Source organism: Osmerus eperlanus, chromosome 2 (assembly GCF_963692335.1).
Source record: "Osmerus eperlanus chromosome 2, fOsmEpe2.1, whole genome shotgun sequence".
NCBI classification, from domain to species: Eukaryota; Metazoa; Chordata; class Actinopteri; order Osmeriformes; family Osmeridae; genus Osmerus; species Osmerus eperlanus.
Window position 1 is genome coordinate 20,834,369 of NC_085019.1, and position 19,823 is coordinate 20,854,191.

The following is a 19,823-nucleotide window of genomic DNA, read 5'->3' on the forward strand; positions in this document are numbered from 1 at the left end:
TGAGCTCTGAAATGGCCAGCCTGTATAAAAGTTTTACCACAGAGGTCACAGCTGTAGGGCTTCTCTCCAGTGTGGATCCTGCTATGAGCTCTGAAATTGTAAGCCCGGCTAAAGGTTTTACCACAGAGGTCACAGCTGTAGAATTCAAAATATGTATTCCTTTTATGATGGATCTATTGCTATTGCTTATTACCTGATGTCCAGTGTCCTTGGCTCAGGCACTCACTACACCAGCATAACAGGGCTGAAGGGGTGCATTGACGCTGAACGAACTTCATGGGTGCGTTTGTTGGGGGCAAGTCTTGCCTCATAAAATCATTCACAACTGGGACACTCAATGATTCTCTCTAAAAGAGAAAATCATTAATGAGTTGTGTATCTCAACACTTTAGTTGCCCAACTTAACAAAAAATGATATTACATTGTACAACATTGTATCCATAGAGGAACTTGACTCTGAAAGTATGGTGTCAAAATGACTCTAAATAAGACTTTATTTAGATAATCAAAAAAACATGATCATGAATTTATAATAAAATAAACAAATTAAAAATGTGTGTGCTGCTTAGATATTCTCTTCTGTGTGGGTCCTGCAGTGAGCTCTGAAATGGCCAGCCTGTATAAAAGTTTTACCACAGAGGTCACAGCTGTAGGGCTTCTCTCCAGTGTGGATCCTGCTATGAAATCTGAAATTGTCAGCCCGGCTAAAGGTTTTACCACAGAGGTCACAGCTGTAGGGCTTCTCTCCAGTGTGGATTCTGCGGTGAACTGTTAAATCCCCAGTCTGTCTAAAAGTTTTACAACAGAGGTCACAGCTGTAGGGCTTCTCTCCAGTGTGGATTCTGCAGTGAACTGTTAATTCCCAAGTCTGTCTAAAGGTTTTACCACAGAGGTCACAGCTGTAGGGCTTCTCTCCTGTGTGGATCCTGCAGTGAGCTGTCAAAGCACTAGCATGCCTAAAGGTTTTACCACAGAGGTCACAGCTGTAGGGCTTCTCTCCAGTGTGGATTCTGCAGTGAACTGTTAAATCCCCAGTCTGTCTAAAAGTTTTACTACCGAGGTCACAGCTGTAGGGCTTTTCTCCTGTGTGGATTCTGCGGTGAACTGTTAATTTCCCAACTTGTCTAAAGGTTTTACCACAGAGGTCACAGCTGTTGGGCTTCTCTCCAGTGTGGATCCTGCTATGAAATCTGAAATTGTCAGCCCGGCTAAAGGTTTTACCACAGAGGTCACAGCTGTAGGGCTTCTCTCCAGTGTGGATTCTGCGGTGAACTGTTGAATACCCAATCTGTCTAAAGGTTTTACCACAGAAGTCACAGCTGTAGGGCTTCTCTCCTGTGTGGATCCTGCAGTGAGCTGTCAAAGCACTAGCATGCCTAAAGGTTTTACCACAAAGGTCACAGCTGTAGGGCTTCTCTCCTGTGTGGATCCTCATGTGCTGCTTGAGGCTACTGGATGAGGAAAGGGTCTTCCCACATGTGTCACAGTGATGTGTCTCCATAACTCAGCTCTCTCTTGGTTCTCTGTCTGGTCTTTCTGGATCCTGGATGTAGTGTCTGGAAGCTTGTTTCTCTCTGGTTACTGCTGTTTCTGGTTGAGTCTCTCTCTGGTTGAGTCTCTGTAGTCTCTCTGGTCGAGTGTCTCTCTGCAGTCTCTCTGGTTGAGTCTCTGTAGTCTCTCTGGAGCCTTAAGGTGTCCTCTCTGTCTAGTATCCGCCCATATTCAAATATGATTGTCCAGTAGGGGATCTGCAGCTTTCACATATAAATGACATCTAATGTCTGTCATAATGGGCCATTTTGCATATGTAATGTTGATCATTTGGTGAAAGATGTATGTTTCACAGGTTTATTTTTACTGGAGAAACACAAAACACTGTGACAAAACTTATTTGGCATACAACTCTTCTTTATAGTAATTTGGTTTTCTTCAAAAATTATAGGTTATATGATTAGACATGGTACAAAAGAGACACATGTTCGTTTTACATAGCAAATAAAACCACAGAGACATATCAGTCTGTGTTTGTATTCCATTTATGCCATTATCTTCATTTATCTTTTTCATCCTGCATATTTACTTATCATTGATCTGTTGGTCTAAGATGATTCATATTACATGTTCCAATGAAGGTGATTTTTTTTTGTGACCACTAAGTCCAGGTTTGCGAAATACTATTTGTATACAGAACCTTAAGGTTCCTACATTTATCATCCAGTAAGAGAGGGCCTCTCCAAAACCAGACGCCCAACACACACAGGCTGGGATCTTTTTGCATTTACCAACTATTATGAAGATTGACTCACAAAAATACTGACCATCCTCAGATATTTACTCAATAAAAAAAAACAAAAGTCATGTCACTGTGTTCTGTTTATGAAGCTGGATGAACGAAGGTAAAGTCATACCCTTCAGAAGGTGAGTCAGGCTTCTCTGTGTGAATGTATATTCAACATGAAGAATGATAACATGTCTCGATGTCATGTTCTGGTATACATGCCTCTAAGGCCAACACAAAACCCCTCTTCTAGAACATTTTAAATTGCTGCGACGAGACGTGTATCACTGAAAACGATCTATTCCACTCGTTATATGGGAGTAGTGTGGTTGCGTGCATTACCACAGTCTACCACTAGATGGCAGCGGTAGCCTGTGCTGCACTACTCGGTAGTAAATCAAGACAGCCACAGACTATTTCGTTTTTGGTCTGATGCTACACTCATCAGTCCTATCGTGATGGGTCCGCGACTTAATGTGTGATTATGCAACAGATGCCCATGTAGGCCTACTCACTGACAACTCATTGAGAATCTATTCTGTGCTGTGAATTATATTCATAGGCAACACTCACACACCAATTTACATTGTAAGTCTACATTGTGATCCTCGAGGCTCCAGGTGTGCGCCAGCCGCCAGACCGTTATGTAAATCTGACTTTTGAGGTAAAGGGTCAACAACAATATGGCTCATCGATGGCTAATTTTCCTGGCAGGACTAGCTGTCTCACGAAATGTAACTATAATGATTTGAACAAACATATTGCAGTCATTCAAGGAATTCTGTGTGAAAGCAATTACAAAAGTATCCACAGTTTAATTCACAGACTTGTGTTAAGTGTGTGCTAAGAGTTTTGTGATTTCAGTACGAACAAATGTGCTAAACCAATTGTAATTCTTTGTTGTTCCTTGCCAGTTTTGCTAATCTGTTTTCGATAGGTCACCGATTTCGGTACAACACCTGTATTGTTTGCAGTCTCAGGCAAGGGCAAAGATTACAAAATTCAAACGACAAACAACTGCCACAGATGATTTTACTTTATTTTCAATTTGACCAAAGACCACAATGTTTTATTCTCCATCATTCAAAGTATTTTGCCTCTACATAAATGAACCTCATCGTAGATTAAAATTACAATTAGAAATATGTATTCCTTTTAAGATGAATCTATTGCTATTGCTTATTACCTGATGTCCAGTGTCATTGGCTCAGGCACTCACTACACCAGCATAACAGGGCTTAAGGGGTGCATTGACGCTGAACGAACTTCATGGGTGCGTTTGTTGGGGGCAAGTCTTGCCTCATAAGATCATTCACAGCTGGGACACAATGATTCTCTCTAAAAGAGAAAATCATTAATGAGTTGTGTATCTCAACACTTCAGTTGCCACACTTAACAAAAAATTATATTACATTGTACAACATTGTATCCATGAAGGAACTTGACTCTGAAAGTATGGTGTAAAAATGAAGACTTTAATTAGATAATCAATAAAAACATGACCATGAAACTAAAACACTATGACATAGTAAACAACAATACAAAATAAGGTATAATTCTTGCCTGTCTTGCTTGTTCCAACATTGTATCCATAGAGGAACTTGACTCTGAAAGTATGGTGTCAAAATGATTCTAAATAAGACTTTATTTAGATAATCAAAAAAACATGATCATGAAACTATAATAAAGTAAACAAAAAATAAAAATGTGTGTGCTGCTTAGATATTCTCTTCTGTGTGTGTCCTGCAGTGAGCTCTGAAATGGCCAGCCTGTCTAAAGGTTTTATCACAGAAGTCACAGCAGTCAGGGCTTCTCTCCAGTGTGGATCCTGCTGTGAACTGTGTAACTGCCAGCATGGCTAAAGGTTTTACCACAGAGGTCACAGCTGTAGGGCTTCTCTCCAGTGTGGATCCTGCAGTGAACTCTGAAACTGTTAGCATGGCTAAAGGTTTGACCACAGAGGTCACAGCTGTAGGGCTTCTCTCCAGTGTGGATTCTGCGGTGAGCTGTTAATTCCCCAGTCTGTCTAAAGGTTTTACCACAGAGGTCACAGCTGTAGGGCTTCTCTCCAGTGTGGATCATGTGGTGAACAGTGAAATTGGTAGCTCTGCTAAAGGTTTTACCACAGAGGTCACAGCTGTAGGGCTTCTCTGAATCCTGATGGGACCCCTGCACTGTCTGCCCTGGGGGGCTTCTCCCCGGCTCCAAACCTTTTGAGGGCAACCTTTTATTCTTCATTCAACCTTTATTTAACAAGGAAAACCTGTTGAGACATAATCCCTTTTTCAAGGAGACCTGAAGAACGATATTCAAAAGTTACATTGACCACATGTATGACAGTACGCACCTACTTACATTTAGCAGACGCTCTTATCCAGAGCGACTTACAGTAAGTACAGGGACATTCCCCCCGAGGCAAGTAGGGTGAAGTGCCTTGCCCAAGGACACAACGTCATTTGGCACGGCTGGGAATCGAACTGGCAACCTTCAGATTACTAGCCCGACTCCCTCACCGCTCAGCCACCTGACTCCCTGTTATAACTGCAGCCTTGTCCACTACCAGAGGATAACTCATCACGCGTGCGTTTGTGTGTGTTCTCCCAGGTTCTCCTAATGTTGTGAAGTCAGAGGAGAAGTCCCCCAAACCCCCAGAAGGTTCCTTTAAATTCATACCCTTCAGGAGGTGATTCAGGCTTCTCTCTGTGTGAACGTAAATGCAACATGAAGAATGATAACATGTCTTGATTTCATTTTCTGGTATACATGCCTCTGAGGCCGACACAAGACCCCTCTTCTAGAACATTTTAAGGTGCTGCGACGGGACGTGTATCATCACTGCATTTCGTGGCCTTGGGTGGGGATTTCATTAACAATTTATTCCACACATGACATGGTACATTACCACAGTCTACCACTAGATAGCAGCGGTAGCCTGTACAGATGTGCAACAGATGCTCATGTACTCACTCTCAACTCATCGAGAATGTCTTCTGTGCTGTGAATTATATTCATAGGCAACACTCACACACCAATTCTTATTGTAAGTTGACATTGTGATCCTTGCAGGTGTGCGCCAGCCGCCAGACCGTTGTAATTCTGACTTTGGAGGTAAAGGGTCAACAACAATACAGATCCTCGATTGCTAATTTTCCTGGCAGGACTACGCTGTCTCACTCTACAGTGATTGTAAAAGTCATGCACAAATATTCAACTGTAACCCAAGCTATCTGCCATGATGATGTCATCATGGACCCCCATTGTGACATCATCAAACAAAGGCAGGAGGAAGAAACAGAAATCCTTCTCACTGAAACTGTCAATCAATGGTCCAATAGTACAATAAGTCAAATGAAGTACCAATAAGGGTAATTAAAATGGCAAATGTCTTGCTCTAAATGTATAATGTAATATTTTGTATTCATTGAGATTTCTATTTAACAATTTTTGCAAATTAGAAAGGATCAACCCAGAATCATTATTGTTGTATACTTATCAAAAGTCTGATATGTAAATAAAAACATGCTTCAAAATATCTGCTGTTTCACCTTTATTATTGTTATTATTATTATTATTGTTGTTACTACTACTACTACTACTACTACTACTACTACTACTACTACTACTACTACTACTACTACTACTACTACTACTACTACTACTACTACTACTACTACTACTACTACTACTACTATTACTACTATTACTACTACTACTACTATTACTACTATTACTACTATTACTACTATTACTACTATTACTACTACTACTACTACTACTACTACTACTACTACTACTACTACTACTACTACTACTACTACTACTACAACACAACACAACTTCTATAAAGGTTCTTCACAGAGCTTCAAAAAGTTCTTCAATGTGAAGGGGTTCTTCTAAGAACATTTTCTTGAAGTTTCCTCAAAGCACCATAAGAGGTTCATCCACAGTTTCAAATTGAGGAACCTTCAAAAGTTCCACAAGGTTCTTGTTCTTTCAACAATTGTTGAAAGTTGGTAAGTGTGCCAGTGATCCAAATGACTGAGCAAAGGTGTAGACGTTTAACTTTCTTGTTTGGAAGGGTTAGCAGAAAAAAAAACATTGCTGACATGGTGATGACAGAAAGGAGGGCAGTCCCTGATGCTTGTCAGGGTTGGTGTTACCGTAGATGGAAAGTCTCTCTTATCAGTGGAAATGAAAGGCCCTCTTTATCTTCTCGAAGAAGCCACGTTTTGGCAAAGACTCCATTTCCAGTTTTCTTTTTTCTGACTTTTTCTCTTCCTTTTCTTTCTTCTTCATTTCCTTTCTTTGCTCTTCTGCTAACCTTTGCATCTCTTTCCTTTCTAGATCTTTCATTTTGCGTCTCTCATTCTCCAGCTTTGTTTGAATCTTCATGTTTCTTTTTTCTGCCTGCTCCAGCTGCTTCCTCTGTTTCTTCTCCATCTTCTCCTGCGCCAGCTTTTCTGCTTTCTTCTGCTTTTCTATGAACTCCCTCTCTTTCTTTGCTGCTTTCCCCTCCTCAGCCTTTATCTCATTCTCAATTTTTTTCAATATGTCACTGTTGGAACTCTCCCCAACAGATGCCTCCAGTACTTTCATCTTTGCCAATCCACTCTCTAATCCTTCCTCCTGGTTGGCCAAGGGGTGGGTGTAGATTCGAGTGTCCTTAGGAAGAGGTGTGCAGGTGGGATGCTTGACCCCGTGGGGGTGCCTGGCCTGAGCTTCCAGGGGCTTGGTGGTGGTGAGGCCCAAGTATGCTCCATCTTTACCCAGTGGCAGGGGTGTGGGGGTTGGGGAGACTGGCTGATGGATGGGGGACATTGATGGAAATTTGATATCTTCTGTCTGTGTTGGAGACAAGAAAATAGTTAGCACTGTAATGGAATACCCAACAAAAAAGGACATTTTCTGAAGTAAAAAACAAATGACATGTTGGCATATAGTCTTACCTCCTCAAGCAGTTCATCCAACATCTTCAACTCCTCCAAGATGGTAGGAGACTTAAGCACCTGTGTGTGAGGTGTCTCCTGCAGATCTTCAAGTTTCTTCTTGGAGGAGTTGAGCTCCTGCTCTTTCTGTCTCTGCTCTGCCTCCCACAGCTCTCGCTCCTTCTGCCTCCACTCTCTCCACCTCTCCTGCCTCTGCATGTCCAGACTGTCTTCTGCCAGCCTTTTCTCTGCCTCCCTTAGCTCTGCCAGCCTCTTTTCAGGCGGCTTCTGTAAGGCATTTTTCAGGTCTACCCACCTTTTAATTATAAACCTCGATTCAGCATCCTTCTTTGCTGCCTGCATCTTCCGGGCCCATCTCTGTTCAGCCAGTATCTGTGGCCCGCTTTTTACCACCGGTGTCCGTTCTTTCTTTTTCTTATCCATCCGCTTCTTTTCTGGAAATACGCTCATGTTCTCTGTTCTGTTTGGAATGGAAAGTGACTGCAGTGTTGACATCAACTTTTATAGTTATTTTACTCATTATGACCAACAGATATGACACATTAGAAATGACACATTGCTTTGTGACATCATAGCTATTGTGACAAAATTCTGACTCGCCCGCTGGACATTTCATTCTCTGATGTTTTTCTAACATAGGGCTATTTCATGGCAAAAACATGGCGCATGTATCTTCAAGTAAGAAAATGACTTGGTTTACGGCATGTCCTGAAGTGCCCCAAAGGTTGATTTGTAATAAACAGCACAATATTCTCTAAAGCAAAATAACTGTGTAAATAGTAATTTTCTACAATATATTGCCGACATGCATCATTTTCTGGTCTTGTCACCTGAAGCTTGATAAAAAAAGGCTGGGCCTAATTAGCAATAATCTGAAACCAAAGCAACCGTAAAACCTAAAGCAGAGTAACGGAAAAGTTGAAACTTTGCTGAATTCTAATCAGAAAAGTTGCCTGACAAGAAGTAACGCAAATTACAAAAACTAAGACACCTATCATCATATATACCGAAGGATGATTTCAACTTCTGGAACTTATTTTAAATATCGACTCAATAATAAATCGATTTTTGAGCACAACTCCTAAATATGTAGCATAAATAACAAGAGCACATGAAAAAGGTACTTACGGATTCAGAGTAGCATTCTGCTTGTAAAAGTGTCAGTACAGATCGAGGTAGAAATCTAGAAAGGTCTTGCACAAACATTCAACTGTAACCCAAGCTATCTGCTATGATGATGTCATCATGGACCCCCATTGTGACATCATCAAACATAGGCAGGAGGAAGAAACAGAAATCTTTCTCACTGAAACTGTCAATCAATGGTCCAATAGTACAGTATAATAATTACCAATACTACTACTACTACTAATACCAAGCTGTTTTGGCTAAATCTCTCAGCAGTAAACACAGTGAACCTGTCAACCGGCATGATAACAGCTGATAGGAGTCACTTTAAATCTTAAACATTGATGGTTGTGGCTTCAAAATAGCTGATGTGTGTCTGTGCAAAACCCTTGTGAACTTGGAGAGCCCCACCCGTCATCATTTAAATTAAAAAGCTGAATACAAAAATACACAAATGATACAGAAAACACTAGAAATGACTATTTTACTGCCCTGCTGTAATAAGAACATACTCTAAGTCAGTATTCCTCAACCCTGGTTCTCGGGACTCACTGTCCTGCCTGTTTCCCTGCTCCAACACACCTGATTCTAATGAATGGGTTGTTATGAAGCTCAGGAGAAGCCTGATAACAAACATTCATTTAAATCAGGTGTGTTTGACCAGGGAACATCTAAAACATGCTAGACATGGGTCCCAAGCACCATCCCAATCATGGGAAACTTGCTGCCCTAAAAGCCCATTCAATAAAATACAGACAAACACAAGCACACACACACACACAGAGAAGTTCCTGGCATTGAGATAGACTAGTATATCTTCTGGTTTCATCCAATGAGTCAACAGCTCTGGGACACTTAATGATTCTCTAAAAAGAGAGAACTCTAAAAGAAAGAATCATTAATGAGTTGTGTATCTCAACACTTCAGTTGCCAAACTTAACATACAATGATATAACATTGTACAACATTGTATCCATAGAGGAATTTGACTCTGAAAGTATGGTGTCAAAATGAAGTCTTTAATTAGATAATCAATGACAACACAATCATGAAACAATAAACACTATAATATAGTAAACATCCATTAAAAAAGTAAGGTATTAATTATGCCTGTCTTGCTTGTTCTGGTTCTTGATCTTCTGCTGTACTTTCTATGTGCACAATCTGGTGTATTTACAGTTAGGTCCATAAATATTTGGACATTGACACAATTTTCATCATTTTGGCTCTGTATACCACCACAATGGATTTGAAATGAAACAATCAAGATGTGCTTTAAGTGCAGACTTTCAGATTTAATTTCAGGGTATTTACATCCAAATCAGGTGAACGGTGTAGGAATTACAACACATTTTATATGTGCCCCCCCCCCCCTTTTTAAGGGACCAAAAATAATTGGACAAACTAACATAATCATAAATCTAATTGTCACTTTTAATACTTGGTTGCAAATCCTTTGCAGTCAATGACAGCCTGAAGTCTGGAACCCATAGACATCACCAGACGCTGGGTTTCGTCCCTGGTGATGCTCTGCCAGGCCTCTACTGCAACTGTCTTCAGTTCCTGCTTGTTCTTGGGGCATTTTCCCTTCAGTTTTGTCTTTAGCAAGTGAAATGCATGCTCAATTGGATTTAGGTCAGGTGATTGACTTGGCCATTGCAGAACATTCCACTTCTTTGCCTTAAAAAACTCTTTGGTTGCTTTCGCAGTATGCTTCGGGTCATTGTCCATCTGCACTGTGAAGCGCCGTCCTATGAGTTCTGAAGCATTTGGCTGAATCTGAGCAGATAATATTGCCAGAAACACTTCAGAATTCATCCTACTGCTTTTGTCAGCAGTCACATCATCGATAAATACAAGGGAACCAGTTCCATTGGCAGCCATACATGCCCACGCCATATCACTACCTCCACCATGCTTCACTGATGAGGTGGTATGCTTTGGATCATGAGCAGTTCCTTCCCTTCTCCATACTCTTCTCTTCCCATCATTCAGGTACAAGTTGATCTTGGTCTCATCTGTCCATAGGATGTTGTTCCAGAACTGTACAGGGTCTTTTAGATGTTTTTTTGGCAAACTCTAATCTGGTCTTCCTGTTTTTGAGACTCACCAATGGTTTACATCTTGTGGTGAACCCTCTGTATTTACTCTGGTGAAGTCTTCTCTTAATTTTTGACTTTGACACAGATACGCCTACCTCCTGGAGAGTGTTCTTGATCTGGCCAACTGTTGTGAAGGGGTTTTTCTTCACCAGGGAAAGAATTCTTCTGTCATCCACCACAGTTGTTTTCCGTGGTCTTCCGGGTCTTTTGGTGTTGCTGAGCTCACCAGTGCGTTCTTTCTTTTTAAGAATGTACCAAACAGTTGATTTGGCCACACCTAATGTTTTTGCTATCTCTCTGATAGGTTTGTTTTGATTTTTCAGCCTAACGATGGCTTGCTTCACTGATGGTGACAGCTCTTTGGACTTCATATTAAGAGTTGACAGCAACAGATTCCAAACACAAATACCATACTTGAAATGAATTCTAGACCTTTTATCTGCTCCTTGTCAATGAAATAACGAACTCCCATGAGGGAATAACATACACCTGGCCATGGAACAGCTGAGCAGCCAATTGTCCAATTACTTTTGGTCCCTTAAAAAGGGGGGGGGGGGCACATATAAAATGTATTGTAATTCATACACCGTTCACCTGATTTGGATGTAAATACCCTGAAATTAAAGCTGAAAGTCTGCACTTAAAGCACATCTTGATTGTTTCATTTCAAATCCATTGTGGTGGTATACAGAGTCAAAATGATGAAAATTGTGTCAATGTCCAAATATTTATGGACCTAACTGTATAATGTAATGTCCTCAGACAGGTCTTTCCAAAGCCTAGGTCCTAATGCTAAAATCCTTAACCTAAACATTCTTTCAAATCATAATGAAATTATTTATCTTCAGTTACCTTTTTAAATATTTTTTAACTAAATTATTATAACACATGAAATAATGAATTTGGCTCTTACAATAGTAATTTGGTTTTCTTCAAAATTATAGGCTATATGATTAGCCTACACAATATGCATTACATGCAAATGAACTATAAAATGACTTTGGATTGGAATTGCACATTTTAAATCCAATGATAATAATATACTCTGTCTCTATTGCGTGTGTCTCAAGTTTTATTTCAAAACGGAGAATTACAAAATAGAAAATAAATTCATGAAGCTTTTGAGCACTCAACTTAAATATTAGACCCATTGAAACAAAACAGCACTACTAATACTGCAATTATTGTCATGTTTAGCCAAACCCCTCTTCCCAGCTCCTCAGCATGAGCCCCTATGGCTCTTGGTGATAGGCTAGGCACACACAGAGAAGACACAACACTAATTTAAGGAAGATATCACCAACATACTTCATAAACAGTATCTATAATGTATACTGTTTACAGCCACCAGAAGCCACAAGATTAAGACTTATTTAGTAGACATGCACGTGCACACTTCTTGTCCTAATCTTGTTTTCTCTCCTTCGTAGGACGACTAGTGTGTGTGTGTCTGTTGCCTTGTGGACCAATCAGGGTGCCAGCATCTGCCTGGGCGTGGCAGGAGGATGCCATTCTTGTGTGCCTACCTACAGCTGTGAACATCATTAATGAGTTGTGTATCTCAACACTTCAGTTGCCAAAAAATGATATTACATTGTACAACATTATATCCATAGAGGAACTTGACTATGAAAGTATGGTGTCAAAATGAAGACTTTAATTAGATAATCAATAACAACATGAGCATGAAACAATAAACACTATAATAAAGTAAACAACAATACAAAATAAGGTATAATTCTTGACTGTCTTGCTTGTTCTGGTTATTGATCTTCTACATGTGCTGTCCTAGTAGGTGCAGGCAAGTAGTTCTTCCAGCTGTGGGTCATAAAGAAGTTCTCTCAGGAGGTGATTTCTGGGAAAACTTCACCCACTAGGTTTTTCTATCATAGATGTGCAAGAAACTCTTCAATAGGTCATTTGTTTGACATAAATAGTCAATGTGGGCTGCTTAGGGTTTCTCTTTAGTGTGGGACATGCTGTGACGTCTGAGATTGTTAGCGTTGCTAAAGGTTTTACCACAGAGGTCACAGCTGTAGGGCTTCTCTCCAGTGTGGATCCTACTGTGGACTCTGAAATTGCAAGCCTGGCTAAAGGTTTTATCACAGAGGTCACAGCTGTAAGGCTTCTCTCCTGTGTGGATCCTGCAGTGAGCTGTCAAACCACTAGCATACCTAAAGGTTTTACCACAGAGGTCACAGCTGTAGGGCTTCTCTCCAGTGTGGATCCCGCTATGAGCTCTGAAATGCCCAACCCGACTAAAGGTTTTACCACAGAGGTCACAGCTGTAAGGCTTCTCTCCAGTGTGGATCCTGCTATGAGCTCTGAAAGTGTCAGTCCGGCTAAAAGTTTTACCACAAAGGTCACAGCTGTAGGGCTTCTCTCCAGTGTGGATCCTGCTATGAGTTCTGAAATTGCAAGCCTGGCTAAAGGTCTTACCACAGAGGTCACAGCTGTAGGGCTTCTCTCCAGTGTGGATCCTGCTATGAGCTCTGAAATGCCCAACCTGACTAAAGGTTTTACCACAGAGGTCACAGCTGTAAGGCTTCTCTCCAGTGTGGATCCTGCTATGAGCTCTGAAAGTGTCAGTCCGGCTAAAAGTTTTACCACAAAGGTCACAGCTGTAGGGCTTCTCTCCAGTGTGGATCCTGCTATGAGCTCTGAAATTCCCAGCCTGACTAAAGGTTTTACCACAGAGGTCACAGCTGTAGGGCTTCTCTCCAGTGTGGATCCTGCTATGAGCTCTGAAATTCCCAGCCTGACTAAAGGTTTTACCACAGAGGTCACAGCTGTAGGGCTTCTCTCCAGTGTGGATCCTGCTATGAGCTCTGAAAGTGTCAGTCTGGCTAAAGGTTTTACCACAAAGGTCACAGCTGTAGGGCTTCTCTCCAGTGTGGATCCTCATGTGCTTCTTGAGGTTACTGGATGAAGAAAGGCTCTTCCCACCTGTGTCATAGTGATGTTTCTCCATAACTCAGCTCTCTCTTTGTTCTCTGTCTGGTCTCTCTGGATCCTGTATCTAGTCTCTGGAAGCTTGCTTCTCTCTGGTTGATTCTCCGTCCGGTTACTGCTGTTTCTGGTTGAGTCTCTGTAGTCTCTCTGGTTGAGTCTCTATGTAGTCTCTCTGGTTGAGTGTCTGTAGTCTCTCTGGAGCCTTAAGGAGTCTTCTCTGTCTAGTCTCCGCCCATGATCGAATATGATTGGCCAGTAGGAGATCTGCAGCTTTCACATATAAATTACATATTTTGTCTTTCATAATGGGCCACTTTGCATATGTAATGTTGATCATTTGGTGAGAGGTGTATGTTTCTCAGGTTTATTTTTACTGGAGAAACACAAAACATTTTTGGCATTCAACTCCTATTTGTAGTAATTTGGTTTTCTTCAAAATTATAGGCTATATGATTAGACATGGTAAAAAAAGAGACACATGTTCGTTTTACAGGGAAAATAAAACCACAGAGACATATCTGTCTGTGTTTGTATTCTATTTATTCCATTGTCTTCATTTATCTTTTTAATCCTGCAAATTTAATTCAATTCAATTCAATTTTATTTCGCCATGTATACAGATACTAGGAATTTGATTTGGTATTCTCCATGCACTCCTGCACGAGATCTCCACGGCCCGGAGGGGCTGCAAGAGAGTCTCGCAGCAGCACTCGCCGCAAGCTTCTCTGTGTTGTTATCCAAAGTGCGGTTAAAAGCCACAGTCTGAGCTGCAACAGCTCTGCGCAGCGCATCAATCATGTCGGGCAGCCTTAGGGGGCTTTTGACAGCTGTTAGGGGTCAGGTGGCTGAGCGGTTAGGGAATCGGGCTAGCAATCAGAAGGTTGCCAGTTTGATTACCGGCCGTGTCAAATGATGTTGTGACCTTGGGTAAAGCACTTCATCCTACTTGCCTAGGGGGGAATGTCCCTGTACTTACTGTAAGTCGCTCTGGATAAGAGCGTCTGCTAAATGTAATGTTACCTTTTCATCAATTTTCCGATAAACCAGGTGATAAGATGTAAATTCTGGAGAAGGCAGGCCGGAAGGAGTCACGACAAAGGAAAGGAGTTGACTTTGGTTTATTAGTCGAGCAGCCCGGATCAAACAGTTCAAGACGAGCTGATGGCATGAGTGAGAACTCTGTCTCTCAGTTGTGCTTAAATACATGAGTTGGACATTACATATATAGAATGACACAGAATTGCTTCCTTAACGGGTCTTCAGTGGTCAGTGTATTGACACCCTAGAACGTTCAGCAGGTGAAGTGGTCGTTAATCACATAAGCCTTAGTTGTACATGATTTTCCTCACTGTCTCCCCTCAGTCTGGACTGCATGCTATATTCTGCTCAGAGGGGGCCTCGCTGCATGACCTCTTGACCTTACAGAGACACACGCTGTACATGTATCCAGAAACTCTGCCTTACACAGGGCAGCGCCCAATCCAATCAGCAGAAAGCCGGTAATCACGGTTCCGAATAGGAAGATTTACTGATCATTGATCTGTTGGGCTAAGATGATTCATATGAAATGTTCCAATAAAGGTGAACATTTTTGGTGAACAAAGTCCAGGTTTGCGAAATACTGTTTATAGGAACTGTTCTGCCCTTAGCAAGCATAGAGAATAGGCTTAGCAGTTTAGCGCCATCTAGTGGCCATTTTAGAATTTCGGCCTTTTTACGTTGGTCATTTGCAGCAGCTACAGCTGACTCGTGTTATTGTTTATTGTTTCCACGGTAACAGAAGCCGGCTCTGAAATAATTCATTTTTTACGTTGATAACACAAACAACAAGACTACTCTCTTAATCCCAAACCATATCGATCCTTGTATTTATGTTAATTTCTTAGATCGCATCGTCTGTAAGTACCATACAGAAATACTTTCAGTTAATTGTAAGATAGATCTTAGCAATTTCAGTTATTTCTCTGATTATCTGTATATCACCTTTCCTGCTGCCATGAAATGTGCTACTGTAGCATACTAACGAAATAACACAGAAGACCTCAAGAGACTATTATACCTTTATTCTGTCAAATTGGATTGTAATTGAATATCATATTTGTAAAACATATTTTTTGTATACTTTCAGTTTTACTCTGTTTCATTAAAAAAACCTGGAGCTTGGAAGCTACATCCTGACTTCGCGTCTATATGAAAGGAGTTAGGCTGGCTGTCGACATGTGTTAAGAAACACAGGACAGTAAAGGAACCTAAGTTTCTTACACTTATCATTCAGTAAGAGAGGGCCTCTCTCCAAAACCAGACGCCCAACACACACAGGCTGGGCTCTTTTTGCATTTACCAACTATTACGAACATTGACTCAAAAAAATACTGCCCTTCTTCAGATTTTTACTCAATAAAGAAACTAAAGCCACGTCACTGGGTTCTGTTTATGAAGCTGGATGAACGAAGGTAAAGTCATAGCCTTCCGAAAGTGAATCAGGCTGTGTGAATGTAAATTCAGCATGAAGAATGATAACATGTCTCGATGTCATGTTCTGGTATACATGCCTCTGAGGCCAACACAAAACCCCTCTTCTAGAACATTTTAAATTGCTGCGACGGGACGTGTATCATTGCACTTTATGAAAACGATTTACTCCATTCGTTATATGGGAGTAGTGTGGTTGCGTGTATTACCACAGTCTACCACTAGATGGGAGCGGTAGCCTGTGTGCACCACTCGGTAGTAAATCAAGACAGCCACAGACTATTTTGTTTTTGGTCTGATGCTCCACTCATCAGTCCTAGCGTGATGGGTCCGCGACTTAATGTGTGATTATGCACCAGATGCTCATGTAGGCCTACTCACTGATAACTCATTGAGAATCTATTCTATGCTGTGAATTATATTCATAGGCAACACTCACACACCAATTTACATTGTAAGTCTACATTGTGATCCTGGCAGGTGTGCGCCAGCCGCCAGACCGTTATGTAAATCTGACTTTTGAGGTAAAGGGTCAACAACAATATGGCTCATCAATAGCTAATTTTCCTGGCAGGACTACCTGTCTCACGAAATGTAACTATAATGATTTTAACAAAAATATTGCAGTCATTGAAGGCATTCTGTGTGAAAGCAATGAAAAAAGTAGTTTAATTCACAGACTTGTGTTAAGTGTGTGCTAGTTTTGTGATTTCAGTACGAACAAATGTGCTAAACCATTTGTAATTCTTTGTTGTTGCTTGCCAGTTTTGCAAATCTTTTTTTTAATAGGTCACCGATTTCGGTACAACACCTGTATTGTTTGCAGTCTCAGGCAAGGGCAAAGATTACAGAATTCAAACGAAACAACTGCCACAGATGATTTTACTTTATTTTCAATTTGACCAAAGACCACAATGTTTTATTCTCCATCATTCAAAGTATTTTGCCTATACATAAATGAACCTCGCAATGTCATCGTAGATTAAAATTACAATTCGAAATATGTATTCCTTTTATGATGAATATATTGCTATTGCTTATTACCTGATGTCCAGTGTCCTTGCCTCAGGTACTCACTACACCAGCATAACAGGGCTGAAGGGGTGCATTGACGCTGAACAAACTTGGGGCAAGTCTTGCCTCATAAAATCATTCACAGCTGGGACACTCAATGATTCTCTCTAAAAGAGAAAATCATTAATGAGTTGTGTATCTCAACACTTCAGTTGCCCAACTTAACAAAAAATGATATTAAATTGTACAACATTGTATCCATAGAGGAACTTGACTCTGAAAGTATGGTGTCAAAATGACTCTAAATAAGACTTTATTTAGATAATCAAAAAAACATGATCATGAAACTATAATAAAGTAAACACAAATTAAAAATGTGTGTGCTGCTTCGATATTCTCTTCTGTGTGGGTCCTGCATTGAGCTCTGAAATGGCCAGCCTGTCTAAAGGTTTGACCACAGAGGTCACAGCTGTAGGGCTTCTCTCCAGTGTGGATCCTGCTATGAGCTCTGAAATTGTAAGCCCGGCTAAAGGTTTTACCACAGAGGTCACAGCTGTAGAATTCAAAATATGTATTCCTTTTATGATGGATCTATTGCTATTGCTTATTACCTGATGTCCAGTGTCCTTGGCTCAGGCACTCACTACACCAGCATAACAGGGCTGAAGGGGTGCATTGACGCTGAACGAACTTCATGGGTGCGTTTGTTGGGGGCAAGTCTTGCCTCATAAAATCATTCACAGCTGGGACACTCAATGATTCTCTCTAAAAGAGAAAATCATTAATGAGTTGTGTATCTCAACACTTTAGTTGCCCAACTTAACAAAAAATGATATTACATTGTACAACATTGTATCCATAGAGGAACTTGACTCTGAAAGTATGGTGTCAAAATGACTCTAAATAAGACTTTATTTAGATAATCAAAAAAACATGATCATGAATTTATAATAAAATAAACAAATTAAAAATGTGTGTGCTGCTTAGATATTCTCTTCTGTGTGGGTCCTGCAGTGAGCTCTGAAATGGCCAGCCTGTATAAAAGTTTTACCACAGAGGTCACAGCTGTAGGGCTTCTCTCCAGTGTGGATCCTGCTATGAAATCTGAAATTGTCAGCCCGGCTAAAGGTTTTACCACAGAGGTCACAGCTGTAGGGCTTCTCTCCAGTGTGGATTCTGCGGTGAACTGTTAAATCCCCAGTCTGTCTAAAAGTTTTACAACAGAGGTCACAGCTGTAGGGCTTCTCTCCAGTGTGGATTCTGCAGTGAACTGTTAATTCCCAAGTCTGTCTAAAGGTTTTACCACAGAGGTCACAGCTGTAGGGCTTCTCTCCTGTGTGGATCCTGCAGTGAGCTGTCAAAGCACTAGCATGCCTAAAGGTTTTACCACAGAGGTCACAGCTGTAGGGCTTCTCTCCAGTGTGGATTCTGCAGTGAACTGTTAAATCCCCAGTCTGTCTAAAAGTTTTACTACAGAGGTCACAGCTGTAGGGCTTTTCTCCTGTGTGGATTCTGCGGTGAACTGTTAATTTCCCAACTTGTCTAAAGGTTTTACCACAGAGGTCACAGCTGTTGGGCTTCTCTCCAGTGTGGATCCTGCTATGAAATCTGAAATTGTCAGCCCGGCTAAAGGTTTTACCACAGAGGTCACAGCTGTAGGGCTTCTCTCCAGTGTGGATTCTGCGGTGAACTGTTGAATACCCAATCTGTCTAAAGGTTTTACCACAGAAGTCACAGCTGTAGGGCTTCTCTCCTGTGTGGATCCTGCAGTGAGCTGTCAAAGCACTAGCATGCCTAAAGGTTTTACCACAAAGGTCACAGCTGTAGGGCTTCTCTCCTGTGTGGATCCTCATGTGCTGCTTGAGGCTACTGGATGAGGAAAGGGTCTTCCCACATGTGTCACAGTGATGTGTCTCCATAACTCAGCTCTCTCTTGGTTCTCTGTCTGGTCTTTCTGGATCCTGGATGTAGTGTCTGGAAGCTTGTTTCTCTCTGGTTACTGCTGTTTCTGGTTGAGTCTCTCTCTGGTTGAGTCTCTGTAGTCTCTCTGGTCGAGTGTCTCTCTGCAGTCTCTCTGGTTGAGTCTCTGTAGTCTCTCTGGAGCCTTAAGGTGTCCTCTCTGTCTAGTATCCGCCCATATTCAAATATGATTGTCCAGTAGGGGATCTGCAGCTTTCACATATAAATGACATCTAATGTCTGTCATAATGGGCCATTTTGCATATGTAATGTTGATCATTTGGTGAAAGATGTATGTTTCACAGGTTTATTTTTACTGGAGAAACACAAAACACTGTGACAAAACTTATTTGGCATACAACTCTTCTTTATAGTAATTTGGTTTTCTTCAAAAATTATAGGTTATATGATTAGACATGGTACAAAAGAGACACATGTTCGTTTTACATAGCAAATAAAACCACAGAGACATATCAGTCTGTGTTTGTATTCCATTTATGCCATTATCTTCATTTATCTTTTTCATCCTGCATATTTACTTATCATTGATCTGTTGGTCTAAGATGATTCATATTACATGTTCCAATGAAGGTGATTTTTTTTTGTGACCACAAAGTCCAGGTTTGCGAAATACTATTTATATACAGAACCTTAAGGTTCCTACATTTATCATCCAGTAAGAGAGGGCCTCTCCAAAACCAGACGCCCAACACACACAGGCTGGGATCTTTTTGCATTTACCAACTATTATGAAGATTGACTCACAAAAATACCGACCATCCTCAGATATTTACTCAATAAAAAAAAACAAAAGCCATGTCACTGTGTTCTGTTTATGAAGCTGGATGAACGAAGGTAAAGTCATACCCTTCAGAAGGTGAGTCAGGCTTCTCTGTGTGAATGTATATTCAACATGAAGAATGATAACATGTCTCGATGTCATGTTCTGGTATACATGCCTCTGAGGCCAAC

At 40.9% G+C, this 19,823-nt stretch overlaps 2 protein-coding genes across 2 annotated transcripts in view; both read right to left on the reverse strand.

The window, feature by feature from the left end:
• Nucleotides 1-7,674, reverse strand: part of LOC134038204 (zinc finger protein 721-like) — a gene marked incomplete at its 3' end in the record, with an annotated part of 119,226 nt that extends 111,552 nt beyond the window's left edge. The window contains exons 1-4 of the mRNA XM_062483761.1: nt 7,225-7,674; nt 6,869-7,078; nt 1,121-1,486; nt 617-1,036 (exon numbers count right to left, since the gene is read on the reverse strand). Of these exons, the coding sequence (XP_062339745.1) occupies nt 617-1,036; nt 1,121-1,486; nt 6,869-7,078; nt 7,225-7,674 (1,446 nt within the window). The remainder of the gene's footprint in view (nt 1-616; nt 1,037-1,120; nt 1,487-6,868; nt 7,079-7,224) is intronic.
• Nucleotides 7,675-12,405: 4,731 nt separating this feature from the next.
• Nucleotides 12,406-19,823, reverse strand: part of LOC134034357 (uncharacterized) — a 43,516-nt gene continuing 36,098 nt past the window's right edge. The window contains exons 9-10 of the mRNA XM_062478883.1: nt 17,947-18,751; nt 12,406-13,400 (exon numbers count right to left, since the gene is read on the reverse strand). Coding sequence (XP_062334867.1) covers nt 12,406-13,400; nt 17,947-18,751 — 1,800 coding nt within the window. The remainder of the gene's footprint in view (nt 13,401-17,946; nt 18,752-19,823) is intronic.